The 21,427-nt window shown below is 36.0% G+C and overlaps 1 protein-coding gene across 9 annotated transcripts in view; it reads right to left on the bottom strand.

Annotated features, from left to right (window-relative positions):
• Positions 1–20,853, bottom strand: part of CCDC102B (coiled-coil domain containing 102B) — a 189,575-nt gene extending 168,722 nt beyond the window's left edge. For all 9 annotated transcript variants that reach the window (XR_012649741.1, XM_075022906.1, XM_075022902.1 and 6 more), the window contains exons 1-2: positions 20,752–20,853; positions 714–1,334 (exon numbers count right to left, since the gene is read on the bottom strand). Coding sequence is in view for 8 of the 9 variants with exons in the window: in XM_075022906.1 (XP_074879007.1) it covers positions 714–1,322 (609 nt within the window). In the remaining variant the exon portion in view is untranslated. The remainder of the gene's footprint in view (positions 1–713; positions 1,335–20,751) is intronic.
• Between the last annotated feature and the right edge of the window lie 574 nt (positions 20,854–21,427).

Here is a 21,427-nt window from a genome sequence, read left to right on the forward strand (position 1 = left end):
AAAATGTAGAAAAACATTCCCTACATCTACAATGACTGCTATCTATCAGACAAATAACAAGTATAGTTTTTACATGGTGCTGTCTATGAAGACTACTTAATGCATGCAAAGGCACAGAATTAAAAATGGTAAAACATGGGAAATAGTTCCATTTTGATCAATGTAACTAGTTCTTTTGTATAGAACTAGGAGCTCTTTTAAACCATGTCCATACTTGATTGTTTATTTCTGTGTAACAGCTTAATTGCTTTCCTTACCAACAAAAAACCCTTGTGACTTTTCCCAGATCTTAGAAGTTGCATTAAGGGAGAATTAAATTATTTTATTTTAGAAGCCAAGAACCTATGTTGCTTTTTTGGAGGTGGAGGGAAAAAAAAAAAAAAAAAGAAAAAAGAGTAGTATACAAAACATGGAGAATTCAGATAACAGAGGTAATCTGTTACCTTAAAATATGACAGAGTCAGAACAATACTCCAAGTTATTGGATATAATAGTCTGCCTCTGTTACTTAAATGTTTAGCCATAGTTGAAGGATATGAATTGTTTTCTGTATTTCTCTATATTAGGAATATTAGATGAGTGAAAAAAGTGGTTTTGCTATTGAATGGATCAGGTAGTGTTTTGGTCAAAATCCTTAAAAAAATCTCATTTCTAGATACACATCCATAACTTCCCACCTTTTCATGAACTAAAAAAAATTCCCCATTCTTTACCTTCTTTATACCTTCTGCCCCAGGAATCTTCTTGGGTTTGCTCAGTTCTTTCACAGGTTCTTGTTCCAGAAATGTTAACTGGTTTAGGTCTTTTTTAATAGAAGATATTTCTGAGCAACTGAATTCTGTTTTCCAAGCAGGTACATTTTCCAAGTTTTCCTTCTCATTCACTAGATCTTGATTTATTTTTTTAAGCATACTCAGTTCTTTTACAACACTGTCTAATTTGATTCTCAATTGTCTTGCTTCCTCTCGGGCTTTATTTCTTTCTCCTCTAACTTTGCTCCATTTCTCCCTCCAGTTAGCGGTACAATCAGACCACCAGCGCATGGTCTTCTCCATTTGGGCTGCTCTGTCTTTGACTTCTTCCAGTTCCCGAATTTTTACTGCTTCAAAAATTTCCCAATCGCTGCTGTAATTCATATGCATATATGGATAATGAGATGAATATGGGTAGAAACTTTGAGATGGCAGATTTAAATTACAGAGATGGCCACCTGGTTGACAATCTCCAGCTAATTTATAAGGTTGTCTTGGTTGGGTCTCAAAAAGCTGTGTCTCTTCCATTAATTTCTGAACAGAGCCTAAATTCATGTTTTGATTCATCATCTAATTTCAATCCTAAAAAAAGACAGAGACAATAATTTATCTTCCCTCAATTAAATTATATGAATAACCTCAAACAGTAGTTTATTTTACTGCTATAATAATGAGATAATCTTAATAAGGCTGTCGATGTTTTAGAAATGTGATTCATCAACAAGAAATAGCTATTAAAAAATATTTTATGTAATACTTTAAGTACAGCATAAACAGACATACCTATTACTTGATAGGAATTGTTAAATGTCATTAAATAGTCATAGTGCTCTCAAAAATTTTTGAAACACACTTCTTTCAACAAAACACACATTATGCTTGCCCAAGGTTTTGATTTTTCCATAGACCTCTAAATTAAACTTATTTCAGGTGAAAAGAGGACATTTTTAAACTGGAAGACAGTCAAAGGAGATTTTTTTACTATTGAAGAATTATTTGTTCTTTAATCTTCAAGTAAAGTCTTCAGCAAAGAGGATTTTTTTTTTTAATATAATTGCTTAATTTGAAAAGAAGAAAACCCCACCAAATTGCAAAATGATAAAAACCTGCAAAACCATTCAAGACCTGGTTTGTAGAATCATCCCTGTAATTTTTCTTATTAGTGCTTAAAATGTAAGTCAAATAAATAGGGACTTGTAGAACAGGTTGAATAAACTAAGAACATTCTTGTCAAGTCTGTGGGAAAATGTCTTAGGAGGAAAAAAAAAAGAAGAGCAAAAAAACCAAAATGAACCAAAGCAAAAGAAACAAAAAACCAACCAAACAAAACAACAAAAAAATCCTTAAGGAAAGCAGCTAGAACTGCACCACTGAGCAGCACTTTTGTTCAGCAGCTAGTGTAACTTCCTGAAGACAAACCGATACCTACGAACACATATTATATTTATATTGGTAAAAAATATCATTTAACTGATATCTGACCATGAATAATCTTAAACATTGATGAAGTAGATACAGTAGGTTAACGACAAGCACAATAGACCTTGTCTTTGGTCTCCTCTTTAGCAGAAGCCAAATAGCAAGTCATCAATACATGCTTACATTTCCACCTGTAAAATGAGGATAATTTACTGTTTGAAACAGTTATTGAGAAGCACTGCTCAAAGAATGAAATGTTGTTACTGCTAGGTGTGCAAATGGTTTTCTTTTCAAATAGAAAGACAGCACTGAAGGGTTCACACCTGAATCCATAATTATTGTACTGAAAATACATCTTTGAAATATCTGGCTGTTTCACTATGTAGAAATCCATGCAAACTTTCTTTGGTCAGGTAGTCTGTTTTCACCCTGCTATATGCACAAAAATTTCATTGCTTGCAGCCAGATCGTGTCACTCTGTCCCCTTTGTACACAATGCAGACAATCAAATAGCATGGAAGCACAAAGGAAGCGGTGAAGCCAAATTCTCAAAAATAACAAGAATGAAAGCTAACTAGAGCCCATGATCCACTGAAGGCTTTTCAGAGCTCTACTTCATCCATGGGATTTTTTTTCCATGCAATTTATCTTAGCAGTTTTATCACTTACTTACAAAAAACAAGTGAAGTGTACAAAAATGCTATGTTTCTTTGAAGTCTTTTAGATTTTTTTTTTTTGTTCAGTGAGCAAGGTGCTCACTATAAATACCTTATAATTTAACATTACTTTTAACACAAAAGACAACATGAGTACGTAGACTGTGGGAAGCATGATTCATGACTTATTCTGATTTTATTAATTTAATAACAACCTCAAGAAAAATGTTAATCACACTACTACATTGTTGAATTTCCATTTCATTTTACAGTGAAATATACACAGGTCTTCTGCATACAGCCCTGGTTTAACTGAAGTAAAAGGGTGTTTTGCCATTGGCATTAATGAAAGCAGGATTTTCTGCTTTGCGCAATTGCTGTACTTTTATGACCAGTGTAACCCAGCACAAATGCACTGCTGCTGAAAAGATAGCCTCTCCTTTCTCGCACATGTACCTGCATGTTTTTGATTAGTTAGTTTTACCCCTTAGTAAAACTAGTGAAATAATCAGATTAAACAGATGCAGCATTCCCAGCTAGACATAGAAAAGTAATTCACTGTAAAACATCACAGATCTACACTGAAATTTGAAAACTCTCATCTATAAAGCATTACCAATCTGTTCCAGGGGGGAATAAGAATAATTTCTAAGGTGTATGTCAAAGATAACTAAGAGAAGAAAGCTATGTGTTAATATTGTTTGACACAGACCTCTAAACAACAGAAATTTCACAAGTCTGAAAATTGAGAAAAAATCCCCACTGTCTGCAGCTAGTTTTAAATTTGCTAGCTTGAGTTTGCAGCAGCAGACTAGCTTTCACAGCATATGGAGCTCTGTGAGCATAATTACCTAATAGATAATTGGAAGGAAAGATAAGATAAAGTTAGAAAACTGGATGAAAGTGGGGATTTTCTGTCCAGTGAAACCTTCTGATAATTCCACTCTTTACAATTCAGGAATGAGAACGAACACAGAATCTCTTTAAGAGTAGCTTTTCTTAACTGAATAATCTAAAGTAAGTATGCACAAAATATAGGAAGCAATATTCATTGTATTGTGAGGCAGGTGGAGACAGTACGAGAGGGAGAATTGACAGTTCTCAGAGAAAAAAAACAGGTGCAAATATTCGGCAAACACTACAAGGAATATAGGTCTGAACCACATTTCATCACATTGTAACCTTTATTTACTTACCTAATGGTCACAAACACTAGTAAGAAAAAGAAAAGCTCTTGATTTATTATTGCAGGCTATAACTGTTATGGGCAAAGAGAAATGTATTAACCCTTGCTGGCACAATTAACAAAATCACCAGGAGAGAACTACTACACTTCCCCCATGTTAATACCTGCTGACTAAACTCAGTTTTTCCAGTGAGTTCAGTAGCTAGGTCAGCAACTTGAGCATAATATTTCAACACCCTTTTACTAATTGCATGACTTAATCCTTACTTACATGCCTCTTAATTTTGAGGACCTCAGCCAAACTTTTTTTTTTTAAAGGGATTCTATGTCTTTACAGAAAATGTCTGCTTCAGATTAAGCCAGTTAATTCTTCTTTTGTATCATCTACCAATGTAATAGGACAAAATGAACAATTTTTGGTAAGCACTTTTGTAAGTGCTACTGGAAAGTCAGAACTTCTCATATTGCTGCAGCTACTTCTTCAATCAGCAGACCCCTATGTCCTGGTTTAAGCCCAGCTGGTAACAAAGCACCACAAAGCCTCTCGCTCACTGCTTCCCCCCCGCGGTGGGATGGGGAGGAGAAAATGTAAAGAAATGCTTGTGGGTCAAAACAAGGACGGGGAGGGATCACTCACTTCTTATGGTCACTGGCAAAAGACAGGCTCAGCTTAGAAAAAAAATACTTTAATTTATTGCCAATCAAATCAGAGTAGGTTAATGAGAAATAAAATCAAATATTAAAAATCTCTTCCCCTCACCCCTCCCTCCTTCCCAGCTCAACTCCACTCCCAGTTTTCTCTCCCTCCTTCCTCCCAGTGGTGCAGAGTGACAGGGAATGGGGGTTGGGATCAGTTCATCCCATAGAATCATAGAATCATTTAGGTGCAAAAAGACCTTCAAGATCATCGAGTACAACCATCATCCATGCCCACATGTTGTCTCTGCCGCTTCTTCCTCCCTCAGGGGGAGGACTCCTTGCTCATCCCCTGCTCCAGCATGGGGTCCCTCCCACAGGAGACAGTCCTTCATGAACTTCTCCGGCATGGGTGCTTTCCATGGGCTGCAGTCCTTCAGTCAAAGGCTGCTCCAGCGTGGGCTTTTCCCAAGGAGTCACAGCCGTCTTCAGGGGCATTCACCTGCTCTGGTGTGGGGTCCTCCACAGACTGCAGGTGGGCATCTGCTCCCCCGCTCACCTCCATGAACTGCAGGGGCATCCCCTCCTCCCCTCCTTCCTCACTGACCTCGGTGTCTGCAGAGGGGTTCCTCTCACATCCCACTCCCCCCACTCCCTGCAGGTTCCCCTTCCGAAATCTGTTCTCCCAGAGGCGCTACCGCCGTCGCTGACGGGCTCGGCCTGGGCCAGCGGCGGGTCCGACTTGGAGCCGCGGAAGCTTCCAGCAGCTTCTCACAGGAGCCGGCCCTGTGGCCCCTCCCCCGCTACCAAAACCCCACCACACAAACCCAGAACATCCTATAAAGGAAGAAGGCTTAGCGAAGATGGGCAGGGGTGATGAGCACATTATGGGAAGAATGACTGACTACCACTCCCTGAAAACTCTTTACTGAATGCTCCCTGAAGACTGTTTACAAGGGGCTGCTAACTACCAAGCCATCAAGTGGAGAAAAGGACATCAAATTATGGGTGCCTATTTCTATTGTAAAACTGATTTTAACTAGTAAGCCGTTACCCTTAGGGGTTCCACCCGGTGGCTAGATGGGGAAAAATATTGGCAAGTAAATAGCAGAAACGCATGGGGGAAAAACCACCACACTGGAAAATGATTTACGATATAGCTCAGTCTAAGAACACATCCACAGAACATGTATCTAGTCACCAAAACCCTAAAAATCCTGAGGCAACACAGAGTCAGGTAGCTGATCATTTGTCTAGAATAAAAGTAGCACAAAACTCTGAGACAGAATGAGTACCTGGTTACAGGGATGGCGTGGACACACTGGAACATATGATTTATTTCAACAGGCTGTGAGGAGAGGATGCATGGTGGCAAAAGCTCTGGTAAAACACATGGTAGATTCATGCCATTTTTGACAAACAATGGTACAGCACATCACCATCATTTTACCAACTTCAGGGAAGGTAAACTAATTTGGGAAACTTTGCATGTAGATTATACTGATCCCTTAGAACACACACCTGGAGAGTGGAAAGACATCCTTACAGGAGTAGAAATAGTGGCATAGGGAATGCGCACCCTGTCTAAGGTACTACTGGTCTCACAACTGTTGCTGCTTTAAGTGAGTGTTTTGCTACTTTTCCCTTACCCAGAGAAATACAATCTTGTAATGGATAAAATTTTAAGAACAAAGTAGTACAAGCTTGGTGTGGTTCAAATGTTGTACAATGGATTTTCCACCCACTGTATCAACCTCAAAGTAAAGGAATGGTAGACTGATGGAATAGATTACTAAGCCAGCAGCTACACAAGAGTGAATCTATTAATACTCTAAGTGGGGATCCTATCTGTGAGAACTTGCAAGTTGGCTACACAAAAGACAAACCCCCTTGGGAAGTACCAAAGATAAGGGATTCATGAGTAGCTGCCCAAAATCCCTGTTAAAATGAAAGTAAAACCCTCCTGAAGTCCATAAAATGAGATTACAGTTAAACATCCACCTCAGGGGTTATCTGGGTGACTCTCCTTTTACAATGATAAAAGGAGTACAGGATGCTGTAGACGCTAAGGGGAATGAGTTAACAATAACTGAGGTTTGGATTATGTCCAAGACCTGAGTGTCTTCTTTTGCAGAATATGTGGGTTTACCACATCACCGTAGCAACACTGATAACTGGAACACATATCCAAAACTTGTCCCTAACAGGTTCTGCCTTTTAACATTGCCCGTGGAACAACTCAAGTATTGCAGATCAGTCATAACCCACCTTTAAAACTAGTTACAGGCCTAATGTAATCTGTAATACCACAAGGACAAGTACTGACATTAGGTGATAATGTTACATTAACCCTAAGGTCTAAAGTTAACCTGAATTTAACTATATGTGGTGTCACTAGATGTGAAGCTGTACATGGTTGTGACAGAGTGAAATGGGTACTACAGACATGTAAGGCAGCTAGTCATACACTAGTGGCCCACAATACTTACACTAACTGTACACAATGAGAAAATAACACATGGCACTTTTTTCATAAACTCTCCTAATAATCACTGGGCAAGCAAAAGGACAAAATTAAGATACCATTTGTTCCTGATTGTGTATCTTAAAAAACAGTCCAGACAACTTCTTAATAAAAGTACCCTTCAATTAATGCAATTGCATGATGGACAAGAGCCTATGATTATAGCTTCAAAATTAACGACAATGAATGTACTTTTGAACTTAACTGATATATACACTCCTGCATGGAATAAGACTTGTACTGATTACAGTGACCATCTCTATGACTCGTGGCTACAAAGTTATAGAAGAATAGGACATAGAACTAAAAGAGATATTGTTCAAACTCTTTTGGGTGAAATTGGTATAAGAATTGAATTAATTTGATACTGAAACCCTAGCAAACAAGTTGTCAGTATTAGGAGAAACTGAAGCTAGGGTAACCAGAATGACCTGGAAAATGTTTAGAGGCAAGAGAAGTAAAAATATAATAACAATGAACACACAGCTCATGCTAAAGCCTGATGTATGCTGGGAGCAGCACCATTAGGTCAAAGCGAGAGCAACACATACATAGGACAGAGTGGACGGGCAGAGATGGGGGCTGATGTCACCCACAGCCATCACCTCTGCATCTTTGCAAAGTAACTGCCTGGCAGTTTCTTCAGAATCCACTCACTCATGGAAATGCTATAGACCAAACTTCTGAGCTGAAAAGTTTAAATACCTCAGCTTACCCCTAAAGTTTTTGAAGCAGATCCGACAGCAGCCAGACTGCTGAGGCTTTTGTGCTTGCCAGTGCGATACAGGGGACACCCACACCATGTTGGAGGATAAAGAATGACCACACTCACCAACAGCTCGGTAACTATTTTGCTTAGACATGTTACAAATTAGAGAACTTGTGAGTTAGAGAGTTCATGAATTAATGAAATAATGAATTAGTGAATTAATGTGTTGGACTAGTCTGTATAAAGATGATTCAGCCATTGTTTGATGTCTTTATATGTTTGGGGGGGGCAGGATTTTTTTGGAGGGGAGGGTTTTTTGGGTGGTGGGGTTTTTTTTGTTGTTGTTTGTTTTTTTGTTTGTAAATGAGCTCATAAAATAAAGTTTAATTTACAGAGTGCATTGTGCTGTAAATTTGAGAGATCCAAACAGACCATAACAACATATGTAGATTATCACACTTCCACAGTCTGGGTCTGATCATGATCTCTGTTAGCAAGTCAAGAAAATTGGCATTTTAGAACTGAAAATTAGAAGATGGTGATTTCAAGACTTTTCAGTGCACAGCCAATGAGCATTCTGGGTTTTTTTTCTACAGCTATAAAACACAAAAATATTAAACCATATGGTATATTTTTGTTTCCAAACATTATATTCCTTACATTTGTCATCGCTAAAAATCAGCCAAAAAATGTCCTGAAGAGACAAACAATGCAAATTATTTACTTCCTGTTAGGAGTTACATTATCATTTTTCTTCCATGCTTACACTTCTCTATCTACATTCCTTCTAATATCAAAATATCAATACAAATCTAATTTATTTCCAAAACCTGCTTTATTTACTACTTATGTCCAGTAACTAAAAGCATTTATGCTATGAAAGCCATAAAATATAAAGTTATGTTTCTCTTCACAAAGAGAAACATTTGTGGGTTTGTAAGTTTGTTGGGTTTTTTTTGTTCAGTTATGAAATCCGCAAAGTACCTGAAAGAAACAGGTTTTCTCACTGCATCAGTTTAGAAAGTGTGGTTTGTTAAGTGTGTCTTTGAGATCAAATGAAATCACAGACACAATTCATTAATGTCCTGACACATAAGATAAAAATTATGCAACCTCATCTTCCTTCTGTAACCTACCCTCAGCCTAAACTTTAGAAGTATAAGACAACATCAGGCCTAAACCTTAACTGCAAAGTTCCTTAATTTTCAAAGTTCTTGAAGGACAGGATTAAAACTCAATGTTTTATCACCTCTTCCCCCCCCAAAAAAAAAAAACCCACAACCAAAATCCCCCCAAATCAACCCTAAAGATAAAACTGAGGGAAAAAATACCCAAAATATTTAGACTGGCTGAGAAGGAGTAAAGACAGAAGTACTGAGTAAAGTCTCATACATTTCCTATAGGTCTGGCCAAATATATTCTTGGGAAAACTGAATATCACTATTTTCCTCACTACTTCCTTACGGTATAAATACCTTTGCCTTGAAAATAAATTGATAAATTTAATCCCAGGAGAAGTTAAAAAAATTCCAGAGGCAGTAAAAGTAGTAGGACCAAATATAAGTACGTACTTGTTAGTAGAAACTGTGCAAAACTGGAGTCAGATCCCACTTCCAAGCTGATCACCACTAGATGATGAGAGAGAATAATATGACAGAGAGAGAAGGGGAAAAAAAAAAAAAAAAAGAGAAACCCAAGTTTCAGCGTGGCCTTCTACTGAAAAAAAAACAGAAACAAATTTTGTTAACTACTCTATCAAGCCTAAAAAAGTTCAAAACCAGAAAGTAACTTCAGGAAAATGGTAGCTCTGCAGGGAAAATTGCATTTTACTACCATATAAAATATTGTGACAGACAAGGTGTTTCTGAAGTACCATCAGAAAGTGTATTATTATATTAGCAGTCCATGTATAGCTAAATTCCCAGGAGAAAAGTTAAAGGACAAGCACATTAAAGATAGTGACTGAAAGGCTATAAACCACAGAGGGATTTAAGTGAAAGGAGTACTTGGGAAATAGCTGAATCTTTTTCTGATTTAGTCAGAAGCAAGACAGGATAATCCAAAAACCAAAGGAAAATAAAGCAATCACTGTAATGCTGAAATAAGCATTTTACACTGTACAACAATATAAAGTATACTGCTCCTCAATATTCCAGTATTCATGGTAAGAAACAAAAATTCTCTGACTCGAGAGGAGGAATTCTTTCTATTGTTAATAGTAGCTTGCTTCTCCTGAAGGTTTTCAGAATTCACATGAAGATATGTAGTAGGGTAAAATTTTACATGTGTGTATATATATATTTTATATATATATGTGTGTATATATATATATATATAATTTATAACTTCATGAAAAGAAACATTAAGTAGCCCTGAGTGGCCCTCAGGCTGGCCACACCAGTCACATTGCCAGTTTATCCTCATTTGCTATCTTTCCCCATAACCTACTCCAATCCTTTGAAATAAGATTTACAGTTCCAAGTGGAAGTGGTCCTGCCCATTTTAGAGAAAATAAAATCTCTAGTCTAACAGCAGTTCTTTTGAAACAAAGGCATGCTATACAGAAGTCCTGAGTAATCTGCTCTGAGTAGGGGGGCTGGATTCTATGATCTCTAGAGGTCCACTCTAACCTCAGCCGTTCCATCATTCTCCAAGCAGTGCGATTTCTGAGGAGCTGTGCTTGCCTGCTTCTCCCAGTTTTAATAACATTACCATAACAGCTAGGAAACAGGAGGTAAAAAAAAATATCAAGACCACAAATTTTGAACCTCTAAATATGTAACTTTTAGCCAAATGGTTCACAAAACACCATGTAAGTAGAGAACTGTCATAATAGGTCCATTTTGTGACAACACTGCCTTAGGAGCAGCAGTTCTGCATTGTTGTCAAGAACCATATGGTATATCCATGTTTTTTACTTCTGCAACTCTTCCAGCTAATTTCTTTTTAAAAATCAAGTAATTTTAGAATGTAAATAACATTTAATAGGAAGACTATAGGAATACCTTGAGTTATTGATTTTCATGTGAACATATTCATGCTCCAGAACTTTGTTCTAACCAACTTTATTCTTGAACTTTTAAAAAACACCAGCAGATTATGATGGGTGGGGGGAGGCATTTTGTTTTCAGTGTTGCATATTATAAGTAATGATTTGTTATTTACATACTTCTAAATAGCAAAATCTTGATATTCTATTATACACGTTAGCATCAGAATTCTCTCACAGAGTTACAGAAAAAATAAACACATTGTGTCTCCTTAAGAATTCAGTGACATATGGGAAAGATTTTCTCTTAACTACATTCCCACTTAATCCATTTTCACTATAACAATTGAAAGGTAAACCCAGACTATCTGCTTCAAAACACCTGCCAATTTATCTTATGGTTTAAGGGGAGTAATGTGTTTTCTTGGAATTTTATTGCTTCCATTCCAAACTAAAAAAACAACACAAAACCAAATAAAAAAAGCCACAAAGCATGCTACAGTTAACACTTACATATTTAAGACTGCTACAATCCACTCTTGAAAATCTCTAATTTGCTAAGAACTGGATAATTTTATGGGATTATATTTATCTTGCTTCTGTAATAGATACCATGGTCTACACACTCTCATCCATGCATCAAACACAAATATTCTAGAAAGAAATGCAGTTTTAAAATATCTTGATGTGAAACCTGATTGCATATTAACAACATACAATTCAACCGGGTAACTTTTCTACTTGATTTATCATAAGTCTCTGCTGCTTGTTTCCAGGAGATAGAATAGAAATGCTGATATACAAAGAAAAGGTTTGTTCTTAAAATAAGTTTGCAGAAAGCAAGAGACACTCAAAAGTACATCTACTCCTCACACACCAGACAATGCTTGAATCTGTAAATGAGTTTAAGTATTTGAAGTTTGGAATAATTTAATACTTGGCTAATTTAGAACCAAGCAGCACCTAGCAAGACAAACACTGGATATATGCAAAACCAGAGATTTAATTAGTTAAGTATGAGAAAAATTTTAAGAAAGTTAAATCCAAAGAAATACCACAGTACAGAACTACTCGGAAAATAAGGACTGTTACATTATATTTCACATAACTAACTTTTTCTTGTGGTGGAAGGGTAGCCAGATTGTTAAAATCTGGAAGACAAATCCCTATGAAAGATTACCCTTTTTCATCTTTAGATACTTCTCTTCCTTTCTGAGAAAAGAGCTATGGTGCATGCCTAATACTTACTATTCTCAGGGATGCACTTGGCTTCTTATAGAGATAAGATGCCACACAATTTTCTTCTGTCTCTCTTCATCACTTTCTAAGCTAATTGAATTAGAAGCAAACCAATAGTCTTATTTCCACTATGGGGTGGGCACTGATACAGCAATGTGGAAAGGCACAGCTGTAAGGCACAAGAAAAAAGAAAAAAGAAGAACATGTATAAACCTTGACTTTATCCCCATAAACCTGTTCTGCCAACAGAAACCATGACTATTCAGAGCACTGTGTGTGAAAAAAGTGGTGCACGAGAAAATCAAGCATTCCCAGATACTTCCCAATCTGAAAGTCAATTCTAAGCACAGGTGGAAATAATCCAGAAACAGATATATCTGTAACAGTAACAATTAGCAACTTGCAGGAAATATTTAATACTCCATAAAGTTCCACAAAATTTCATATTTGGACTGATGCTTTTATTGAAACTATTAACTTTACTGTGATTCCTGTAACCATGAGATAATATATTTCTCTCAATGTGTGAATAGCTTCTGTAAACTACAGTGGAAATTTTCTGTGCCAATAGGACAATTTGACCACAGCAGCAGCCAAACCAGCATGGCTAAAAGCTTTTAAGAACAGAGCATATTTTTTTTCTTTCCATGGAACAAAAGCACACCTAGGTAAAAGAGATTTTGGTCTTTTAAGTTACAGTAAGACATAAGGTGCCAACAATTAAAAGCAGTAACTAAGGACAAGAATTCTTTCACAGCATATCTTACATTGTTTTTGCCAATTGTGGTCTTAGAAGTTCCTGCTCAAAATGAAATGCTGTAATTCTGTTTGTGAAAGGGTGCACCAGAAGAGAATTTGGTCCACTTCTCTGTGGTCCTACATACTGCTTTTCCTTTTACCATTTTCTCCCCATGTCTAAATCTCCCTTTTAAAGTAAAATCCTCTTCACTGTTTTAATTTCTTTTTAAACACATGAATATATTTTATATAATATTATACAGGTTATATACATACTGTACGCATACACATTCATAAAGAAGACAACTTGGAAGGTAGTCACAGATTACAATAAATTTAAAGACTAAACATTCTACTCTTTTTTTTTTTTTCTTCTTTTTTGGCTGCCACTTTCAATAAACTCTAAGCAGTTTGGATACTACTTCTTCAAGATAAGAATCAGTATTATATACTCATTGTGATTTAGGTCTAATGGTTAACACGAGTCATTACATATCATTGCAATATCTTCCAAGATCTTTCACATTGACAAGCTGATGTTTCTTCGCATGTATTTGAAGCTGTATTCAAATCCTTGGGGTTAAATATAGGTAACATAAATATTTGTACATACAGATGTTGTCATTTACAACCCATAAGGCCAAAAGCAGCTCTGAAGTACTGCTTTAAATATAATTTACAGTAACTTCATTTCCCCAAGAATGTTTTGATTACAAACCTTCACAATATATCAACCATAATTTTTAATACATTTGAGTCTGTAGAACTGATACTCATTTCTCAGCCACTGCACTTGAAAAAATAAGTTGTTTAATCAGATCATGCTGGGGGGGGGGGGGGAAGGGGGGCAAGTGTGAAATGTACAACTTTCCCAGACATCTCCGACAGAACTAAGTATTAAGCAGAAGCCAAGACAAGCTTAACCCAATTTAACTAACTGTAGCCTTTGAAACACAAGTTTGCTTGGCTAGCTCTCCTTTGAGGTTGCCTATCACTTTTTATTAGGATATGATCAAGAAGAAAAGAGACAAAGTCAACTTCCTAGGTAATTAGGGGTAACTGAACTGTCAAAGTTTTAGATCTTTTCAGGGTAACATACTTACAAATAGTTCTACAAAACCCCGTGTAAACTTCTAGACTAAGCAAGTAGCTGACTCGCCAGAGTTTTAATCTGATCTCATTGATTCTATGTAGGGTAATCTACCATGGAATACCTTTATTGTCTGAATGATGCTCTGTATAATTGTTAGGAAAGACAGGCTATGAATAATAATCTGAATAATAACTTCAATTCATGCCAAATTCAGTATGTATTTAAACTAAACAAGGGTAATTCATACAAATGAATTCATATCAGTTAACGGTCTGATCTAATGGGCATCTCCTGAATAGCATAGAAAGATTTTTTTAGAACAATAGTAATCTGTTCTCAAACTTGAAGCAGGTAATTGTTTTGGAGTAATAGGGTTCACATTAGTTAATATTGGTTCAGTCAATTATGGCTAAAGATGCAAATGAACACTTTGTGCAATTTATGAAAACATATAAGCATCTTGTTCTTCAGACACAACGATATTTGCTCTTAATCCCATTAAAATGGTTTCTGATTTTTTTTTTCAGCAGTTCCACAGCTGAGGCAAAGAATAATCAAGTGCATAAGTCTTCCTCTTCTGTTTGCACAGAAAGCAGAGTAAGTTAGTTTCAGTGAGTATTTAATGTGACAAACATTTTTTACCCCACATTGAAATGAACAGCAGTGCTAAAGGTGTCACAGCCCCTTTACGGGAGACGAGTAGGTGAAGCAGGTTGCTCAGCTCAGTTGTGATAGAACCAGTTGTCAGTCAATAACGGAGAATGTCAAAAGACTCCACACAATCAGAGTTGTCAGTGTGTTAATACAGGACATGCAGCTCAGCCAGTACACACATGCACTATTTTGCTTATACTGACAGACAGCCCTTTGACATGACAAAAAATATCTTTCATGGCTTTGCTCTGAACTTTCCAGAAAGAGGGAAGACTCCGAAAATGTATGGGAATAATAACCAAGACACACATCATCCACAAGGTTAGATCTGCCTTTGAGTATGTCAGTCATAATTGGTTTTAGAAGTCTTAAAATTTGCAAGCATTAGAGCCAGTTGTAACTTAAAGTCAAAGAAGAAAAGAAAACTGACAATATTTCATTCTGCTGTTCATTTTCATCCAGGCTGTTTGTTAATCAGTCTAAGATATCTGAAACATATATATTTAAAGCTTACTTGCAAACAAGCTTACAGTACACTATTTAGACCAAAGACCATTGTATCATGTCAGGTTCTCAATGGTTAGATTCCTTTCCCAGTCATTGCTAACATTAGTATTCTACTACTATTTAATGTTTTATTTATTTATTTATTTTTAAAGCCAAATTAATCTCTTTGTGAGTACCTCTGTAGAGTTCTTATTGGATACAGACAAAATTTAAGATGTTCAGCTACTCCCAAATGGCACTGGGACTTCAAAGATCTGTGTTTTTGTTTGGGTTGGTGGTTCCCCCCACCTCCATTTTTCATATTGGGCTATAGATTAGGCCAGCTGGGCTCCTTTCAATTTTAAAAGTAAGTTGAAAAAGGCAACTGAAGATGGACTTCTTTAACCATTCTGAAGAGCACTTTATTGAACACTAATTAGGTCAGACACAATGCTAAAACCTGTCCATCCAAGCAGTAGCACTTAAATGTATAGTATCATCACAGGTTTATCTTCTATAGTTTATGCCACATTTCTAACAACTTTTTGTGTTACTCAGGTGGAAAGTGACTTTGAACTGGATAGCTTCACTTTCATTTACAGCCTGGTTTTGCTCACTAACAAAACAACACATAGTCTGAGAGATTCTTCAATTTTTTTAAATTCTTGGCAATATCTTAAAATCATATGCTTTATGATATGAGATATTGTCGTTATAGTTGAAATAATTTATGATCTTTTTCTATTCAAAACATGACCTACTTTCACAAGCAATTTCATAACACTGGGAATGGGGAAAATTAATCACAGGTATCCGATGCATTGTTTCACACCAAGATGTAAAACATTCCAATGCTTATTAGGACACAAAACAATTTTTCTTCGAAACACTACTCAGAGTTAATCTGGAAACAAGTGATTTTCCCACCACATAAGTAGACAAGTAAGAATGCTCATGAATTTTTTGTTTTCTTTGGGTCAGAGCCTGTCCCTTTAGCTTGTTCAACTACTTTGATATAGTTGCATCAGAATTAACAACTCTGCTTTGCAGAGATGCACTCAGTTTTGTCAGAATAGTTTTAGAAGCCATTTTTTTCTATAATTAAGTCTTTAAAGAATATTCTTTAAAGAAAATTACTTTTTGGACATTTATATGTAATTATTCTTACTTGTCCCTAACCATTTTAGTATTTAAACACCATCTTATGTCTTTCAACTGTTCAAGGAGTCCTTTGTGGGATTTAATGCTGTAAGATAGTGTCCTGTGATGACTCCAACTCCATTGAGTCTTCTTTGAGGCAAATGTACTTAAGAAAAAATTCATATTGTCACATAAGCCATGGTTCTACAGTTACTAGAGTTGTCACAAAATAATCCACAAAGTACCATGTTTTGCATCCTAGATATCACTTAAATGCATAGAGAAGCACCTCTATTTATTCTCTCAGTGCCCACAGCAGGCCAATGAGTAGTCCCACCAGAAGATAAGAAATTAATTGTATAAGTAATGGTTACTCAGCATACTTTCTTTTGAATATTGTCCTTCAGACAGAGGGGAAGTTGGCATTCTTTTTCCAACACGGATACCTACAAAATTTATGAAGAAACCTTCAAGTCACCTGAAAATACATTTAAAAAAAATAAATCAAAATAAGAGCTTTTATGGAACTTCCTCCCTGGTATTCCTCCAGTAATGTGATTGACATTAAATAAGAATGGATTTGGCATAAAACCTGTCCCATTTAACCCAGTCTAAATCAGACCTAGATTACTCAAATCAGCATGAGCAGATAATCAAGCTGTTCAGGGAAGATCATTTTCACAATAAACCAGTCAATGAAAGATTATTGTACAGACTACAAAGGGAATACGAGCAAAAGCGTGCTTTGATTAGAAACCTGCTTTTCCAAAGGAATGTAGAATATGGTTTCTGGGAGCCCTAAGAAGAAATTAATACCAAGATAATGCAGTTTATATATATAGATACACCTTCATGTGATGTCAGTTAAACAAAAAGTAAATGTCTGTTGTACAATCCTGTTAACACCTTATTGAAACACACAGGTGGGGAAAAAAGGGTTTTCTAACAGCTTGGAAAAGAAAAGCCCAGTAAGGGTCCCTACAAATGGAACGGACTATTAATAACAATAATAGCGTCATTTAGAAGCCAATTTACCTATTTTATCACTTATATAGTTACCAGACATAATTGTAACTGCAATAAAGATCTCCTATTTTGGGAATGCAGGAAAAATCTTGTACATTAAAGCAGCCCCTACAAAATTGTGAGATTAATGTTCAGTTTTCAGTTACCACTGTAACTTACTGAGTTATGTATAGTGGAAGACTCAAAGCTGAGAAAGAAGTGAAAAGTAGAAACAAGGAAGCTAAAGAACAGACAGTCATTAAAGAGGATGGACACAGAATTTCTAAGAAAACAAGTTATACATCAATCTGCATTAGGAAAACAAAACACAGAAAATTAAATTGAGGATTTCGATATTACTCAAAGATTTGTTGTTATTCTTTCTTCCCTTTTCTCCATTTTACTAAAACATATTTTAATATAAATGCAAATAAAGTACTTATCTGTTTTCCATAGGACTTCCCCTAAAACTGCTGCTTCCAAATGCAGTTTGCTTGGGATACCTCCATCATAGAAAGGTAATTGCCTTTAGACTCGCTGGCGACTACTTATAAGATAGGTCATGTTTATGGAGTTCACAATGCACCATAACCACATCCACAGTCTTCTCAATTAAAGTAACAATAATGACATTAGAAACAGCACCTTTCACATGTATATAAATGGCATAGAAGGAACTGTTTCCTACCTCCTCTGGGGAGCCAAATTTCATGTCTCTCTCTGAAGTACCTTGCATTGCACAAACAAGGACCCTTGGAACAGGAAAGTTCATGCTTGTGTGATTTTTTTTTTTTTTATTTTTTTTTTGTATTTTAATACCTTGATAAAACTGTTAGCGATGGACAGCAGGACGTGTCTACTCAGCAGCCTGGAAAGCTTGCATGCACCATGGTGCCCTATATTCCTTTTCTTGATGCTGGAGCATTCAGTGGGTTGTTTACAGTTTCAGCTGGGATAGAGTTAACTGTCTTCCTAGTAGCTGGTACAGTGCTGTGTTTTGAGTTCAGTATGAGAAGAATGTTGATAACACTGATGTTTTCAGTTGTTGCTCAGTAGTGCTTAGACTATAGTCAAGGATTTTTCTGCTTCTCATGCCCAGCCAGGGCACAAGAAGTTGGCACAGGACACAACCAGGGCACCTGACCCAAACTGGCCAACGGTGTATTCCATACCATGGGACGTCCCATCTAGTTTAGGAACTGGGAGGTGGGGGCAGGGAATCGCCGCTCGGGGACTGGCTGGGTGTCGGTCGGCGGGTGGTGAACAATTGCACTGTGCATCATTTGTACATTCCAATCCTTTTATTACTACTGTTATCATTTTATTAGTGTTATCATTATTAGTTTCTTCTTTTCTGTTCTATTAAACCATTCTTATCTCAAGCCAGGAGTTTTACTTCTTTTCCCAATTTTCTCCTGCATCCCACTGGGTGAGGGGGAGTGAGTGAGCGGCTGTGTGGTGCTTAGTTGCTGGCTGGGGTTAAACCACGACACAAGTGGACAAAATCAAGCCCAACAATGAAAAGCTGTAGTATGCACTTCAGAAAACATGCTACATATGCCTGTTTACAGGTCCAATAATTGTAGCCTGAATGTCAATGTTAAAATTGCTTTTCCCTTGGAATTCTGCTTATACTTTTTTCTGTAGCTGTATTATTGTAGTGGCTTCTTCATTTTTTAGCAAGTGGTATAAGTATTTGATATAGAAAAAAAGGCAAAAAAAGAAGTAGAAAGCAGTATTTAAATAAAAATAGCAAATACTTCATTGTAAGAATATTTCATAGGCTGCAAAAATATAGCTAGTTGAACTAAAATTTGCACTAGTAGTTTTTCCTGACAGAATACTGCCTTAAATGTCCATATGTTCTTGCCAATTATACTTCAGAGGAAAAGGGTAAAACAAAACTTATTTAATAAAAGTGGTAGTAGACATGTTTCTTTATTCTGAATGCTTTATGAAAAGCAATTGGGAACATAAAATTTTATTTTTCTGTTTGTTAAATTTAGCAGATTCTAATGGAATAATGTTATCAATATGGAATTATTATTATGGGTAACATTTGCTAGTCTCTTCAATCCACAGAAGAGTCAACCAGTAGAATATCAAATTTGTACACTTTAAATGATTCCAAGATTTACCCCTCTTGGTGCTAAAGTCAATGACAGCATTTCAAGTGTGTTCATTACCAGCTGCTTTAGAGTATTCATGTTCTAATGATTTATTTTTCAGATGTACATGAAGTTAACGTTAAAACCTTATATTTAAGGTGAAAGAGTGGCCTCAATTCCAAACCGGCTACATGCAAATACATAAATGACAGACATCTTATTTCACATTTTTCACTAAGTTTTCTGTAGAATACTTCGGGAGGTTTCATGACAGAGCAATATGACTAGTTCTATTAATCATACCCAACATATTACAAAAATCCTTTTATCTTCATTATACTATGCAAGGAATTGCATTCAGAAACTCAAAAAAAAAAAAAGTAGATTTTCTAACATAGGTAATCTAAACCAAAAACTAGGCTTCTAGCAATTGGATTATTCATAGCAAAGTCTGCTTCACAACACAGTTCTCACTGATTATTACAACCAAGACACACAAAATGCAGCTATCTCGATAGTCCATAGGAGGCCTGTTAGTAGCACTTGTTAAATATACTTATTAAACTCATCAATATTACTTTTGACATTTGGCCCTTGGTTCTCATTGGTGATGGATCATCCATACAGTCTCATACCATCTGGGATATTTGCCTTTGAAATACTGACAAACTAAATATCTTTCTCCAGCTTCAACAAATCATAGTATCAATAAATTATATTTCATTGCATTAGAATAATATTGTATAGATATAACAACACACTTTTCTTATCCTATCACCAGATATTTTCTGAAGGAAGTTACGATTATACAACTCATTAGTGGAATTTATGGAAATAGAAACACTGTGAAAACACTGCTTTCCAACAAAAAAAAAATGCAATATGAACTGCTCCAAACTTGTAACTACTCCCATGACACTTCTGTTCATAATACCAATAATGATTAAAATTTACCAAAGCTTTACCAGTTTATCCTATTGCAGATGCATTTCACATAATGATTTAAAAAAAGTTTTCAGTACTGAAACAGTATAATCTTTCAACTTTCTGCATTTATACTGATTTCTAAATCAAAAATAAGAAATAATCATTTAATAAACTACCACTTCGAAAATTTTGAAAACTTACTTGGTTATGGTAAGTAAAGATCTTACTACATCTGAAAAACAAGCTATGTTTAATGGGGTGTTAGAATTAGTACTACCCAATAGTAATGAAAAGGACAGAAGAGAAAAATCTATCTAGTTCTAACTTAGCCACATATTTCAAATACTATCTGTTTTCTGATCTTTAATGCTTTTGCTGGATATTTAAGATTATTTTCTTCCTTACCATCAGCATGACAGTAACCCATACTTTGTCCCCGAAGAGAAATACAAGAATTAAACAGTAAACCCACAAGCTTAAGACCCCTTACCCTCTGGATTTGCTGGGCTCCTCTTGCTTCTCAGTGTTACAGACACATGTGTAAACAACAGAATTTCCTGCATCCTTTTCTCATCTGCACAGTACTGGGACTTGGCCAACGGGATTATTTACAGCATTAGGGCCACTCCACAGTAACTTGAACAAGATTCTCATTGGTCAGGCTTTATCAAAACTAGAACCACATTTTTAAGCGCAAGTAATTTATCCAAAATAAAACTTTCTGCCATATTTTTCACTAAGTATTGTTTTATTCAGTTTTTATTTCTCCCTCCCTTTCTAAACTGAAGATTGTGACCCCCAAATATTAGGTATAAGCTTGAATTGATTATTCTAATCACAGCAGTTAAAGCACAGGTACCAGTCTTTTCCAGGTTGGGTGGATTCTTAATGCTACTACTTGCTTTTAGTATACCTCCTGAGTTTTAAATACCTTATAATAAGACCAGTTTTTCCCTCTGCATGACTGTATATCATGTAGCTAATACATATATTTTCATAATTTTCTCAGTAATTAGCCAGAGCCTGTTCAACACTATTATGAAAAATTGTAGTATTTTATATTATCAGAGATATGAAAAGAACATGGTGAAGAAAGGTAAAAAAAAAAATGGATTTTGAAAAGCTCATTTCTGAATAATGAAATACCTTTACATTAAAATTTACAG

This window comes from Buteo buteo, chromosome 3, assembly GCF_964188355.1.
Source record: "Buteo buteo chromosome 3, bButBut1.hap1.1, whole genome shotgun sequence".
Classification (NCBI taxonomy): domain Eukaryota; kingdom Metazoa; phylum Chordata; class Aves; order Accipitriformes; family Accipitridae; genus Buteo; species Buteo buteo.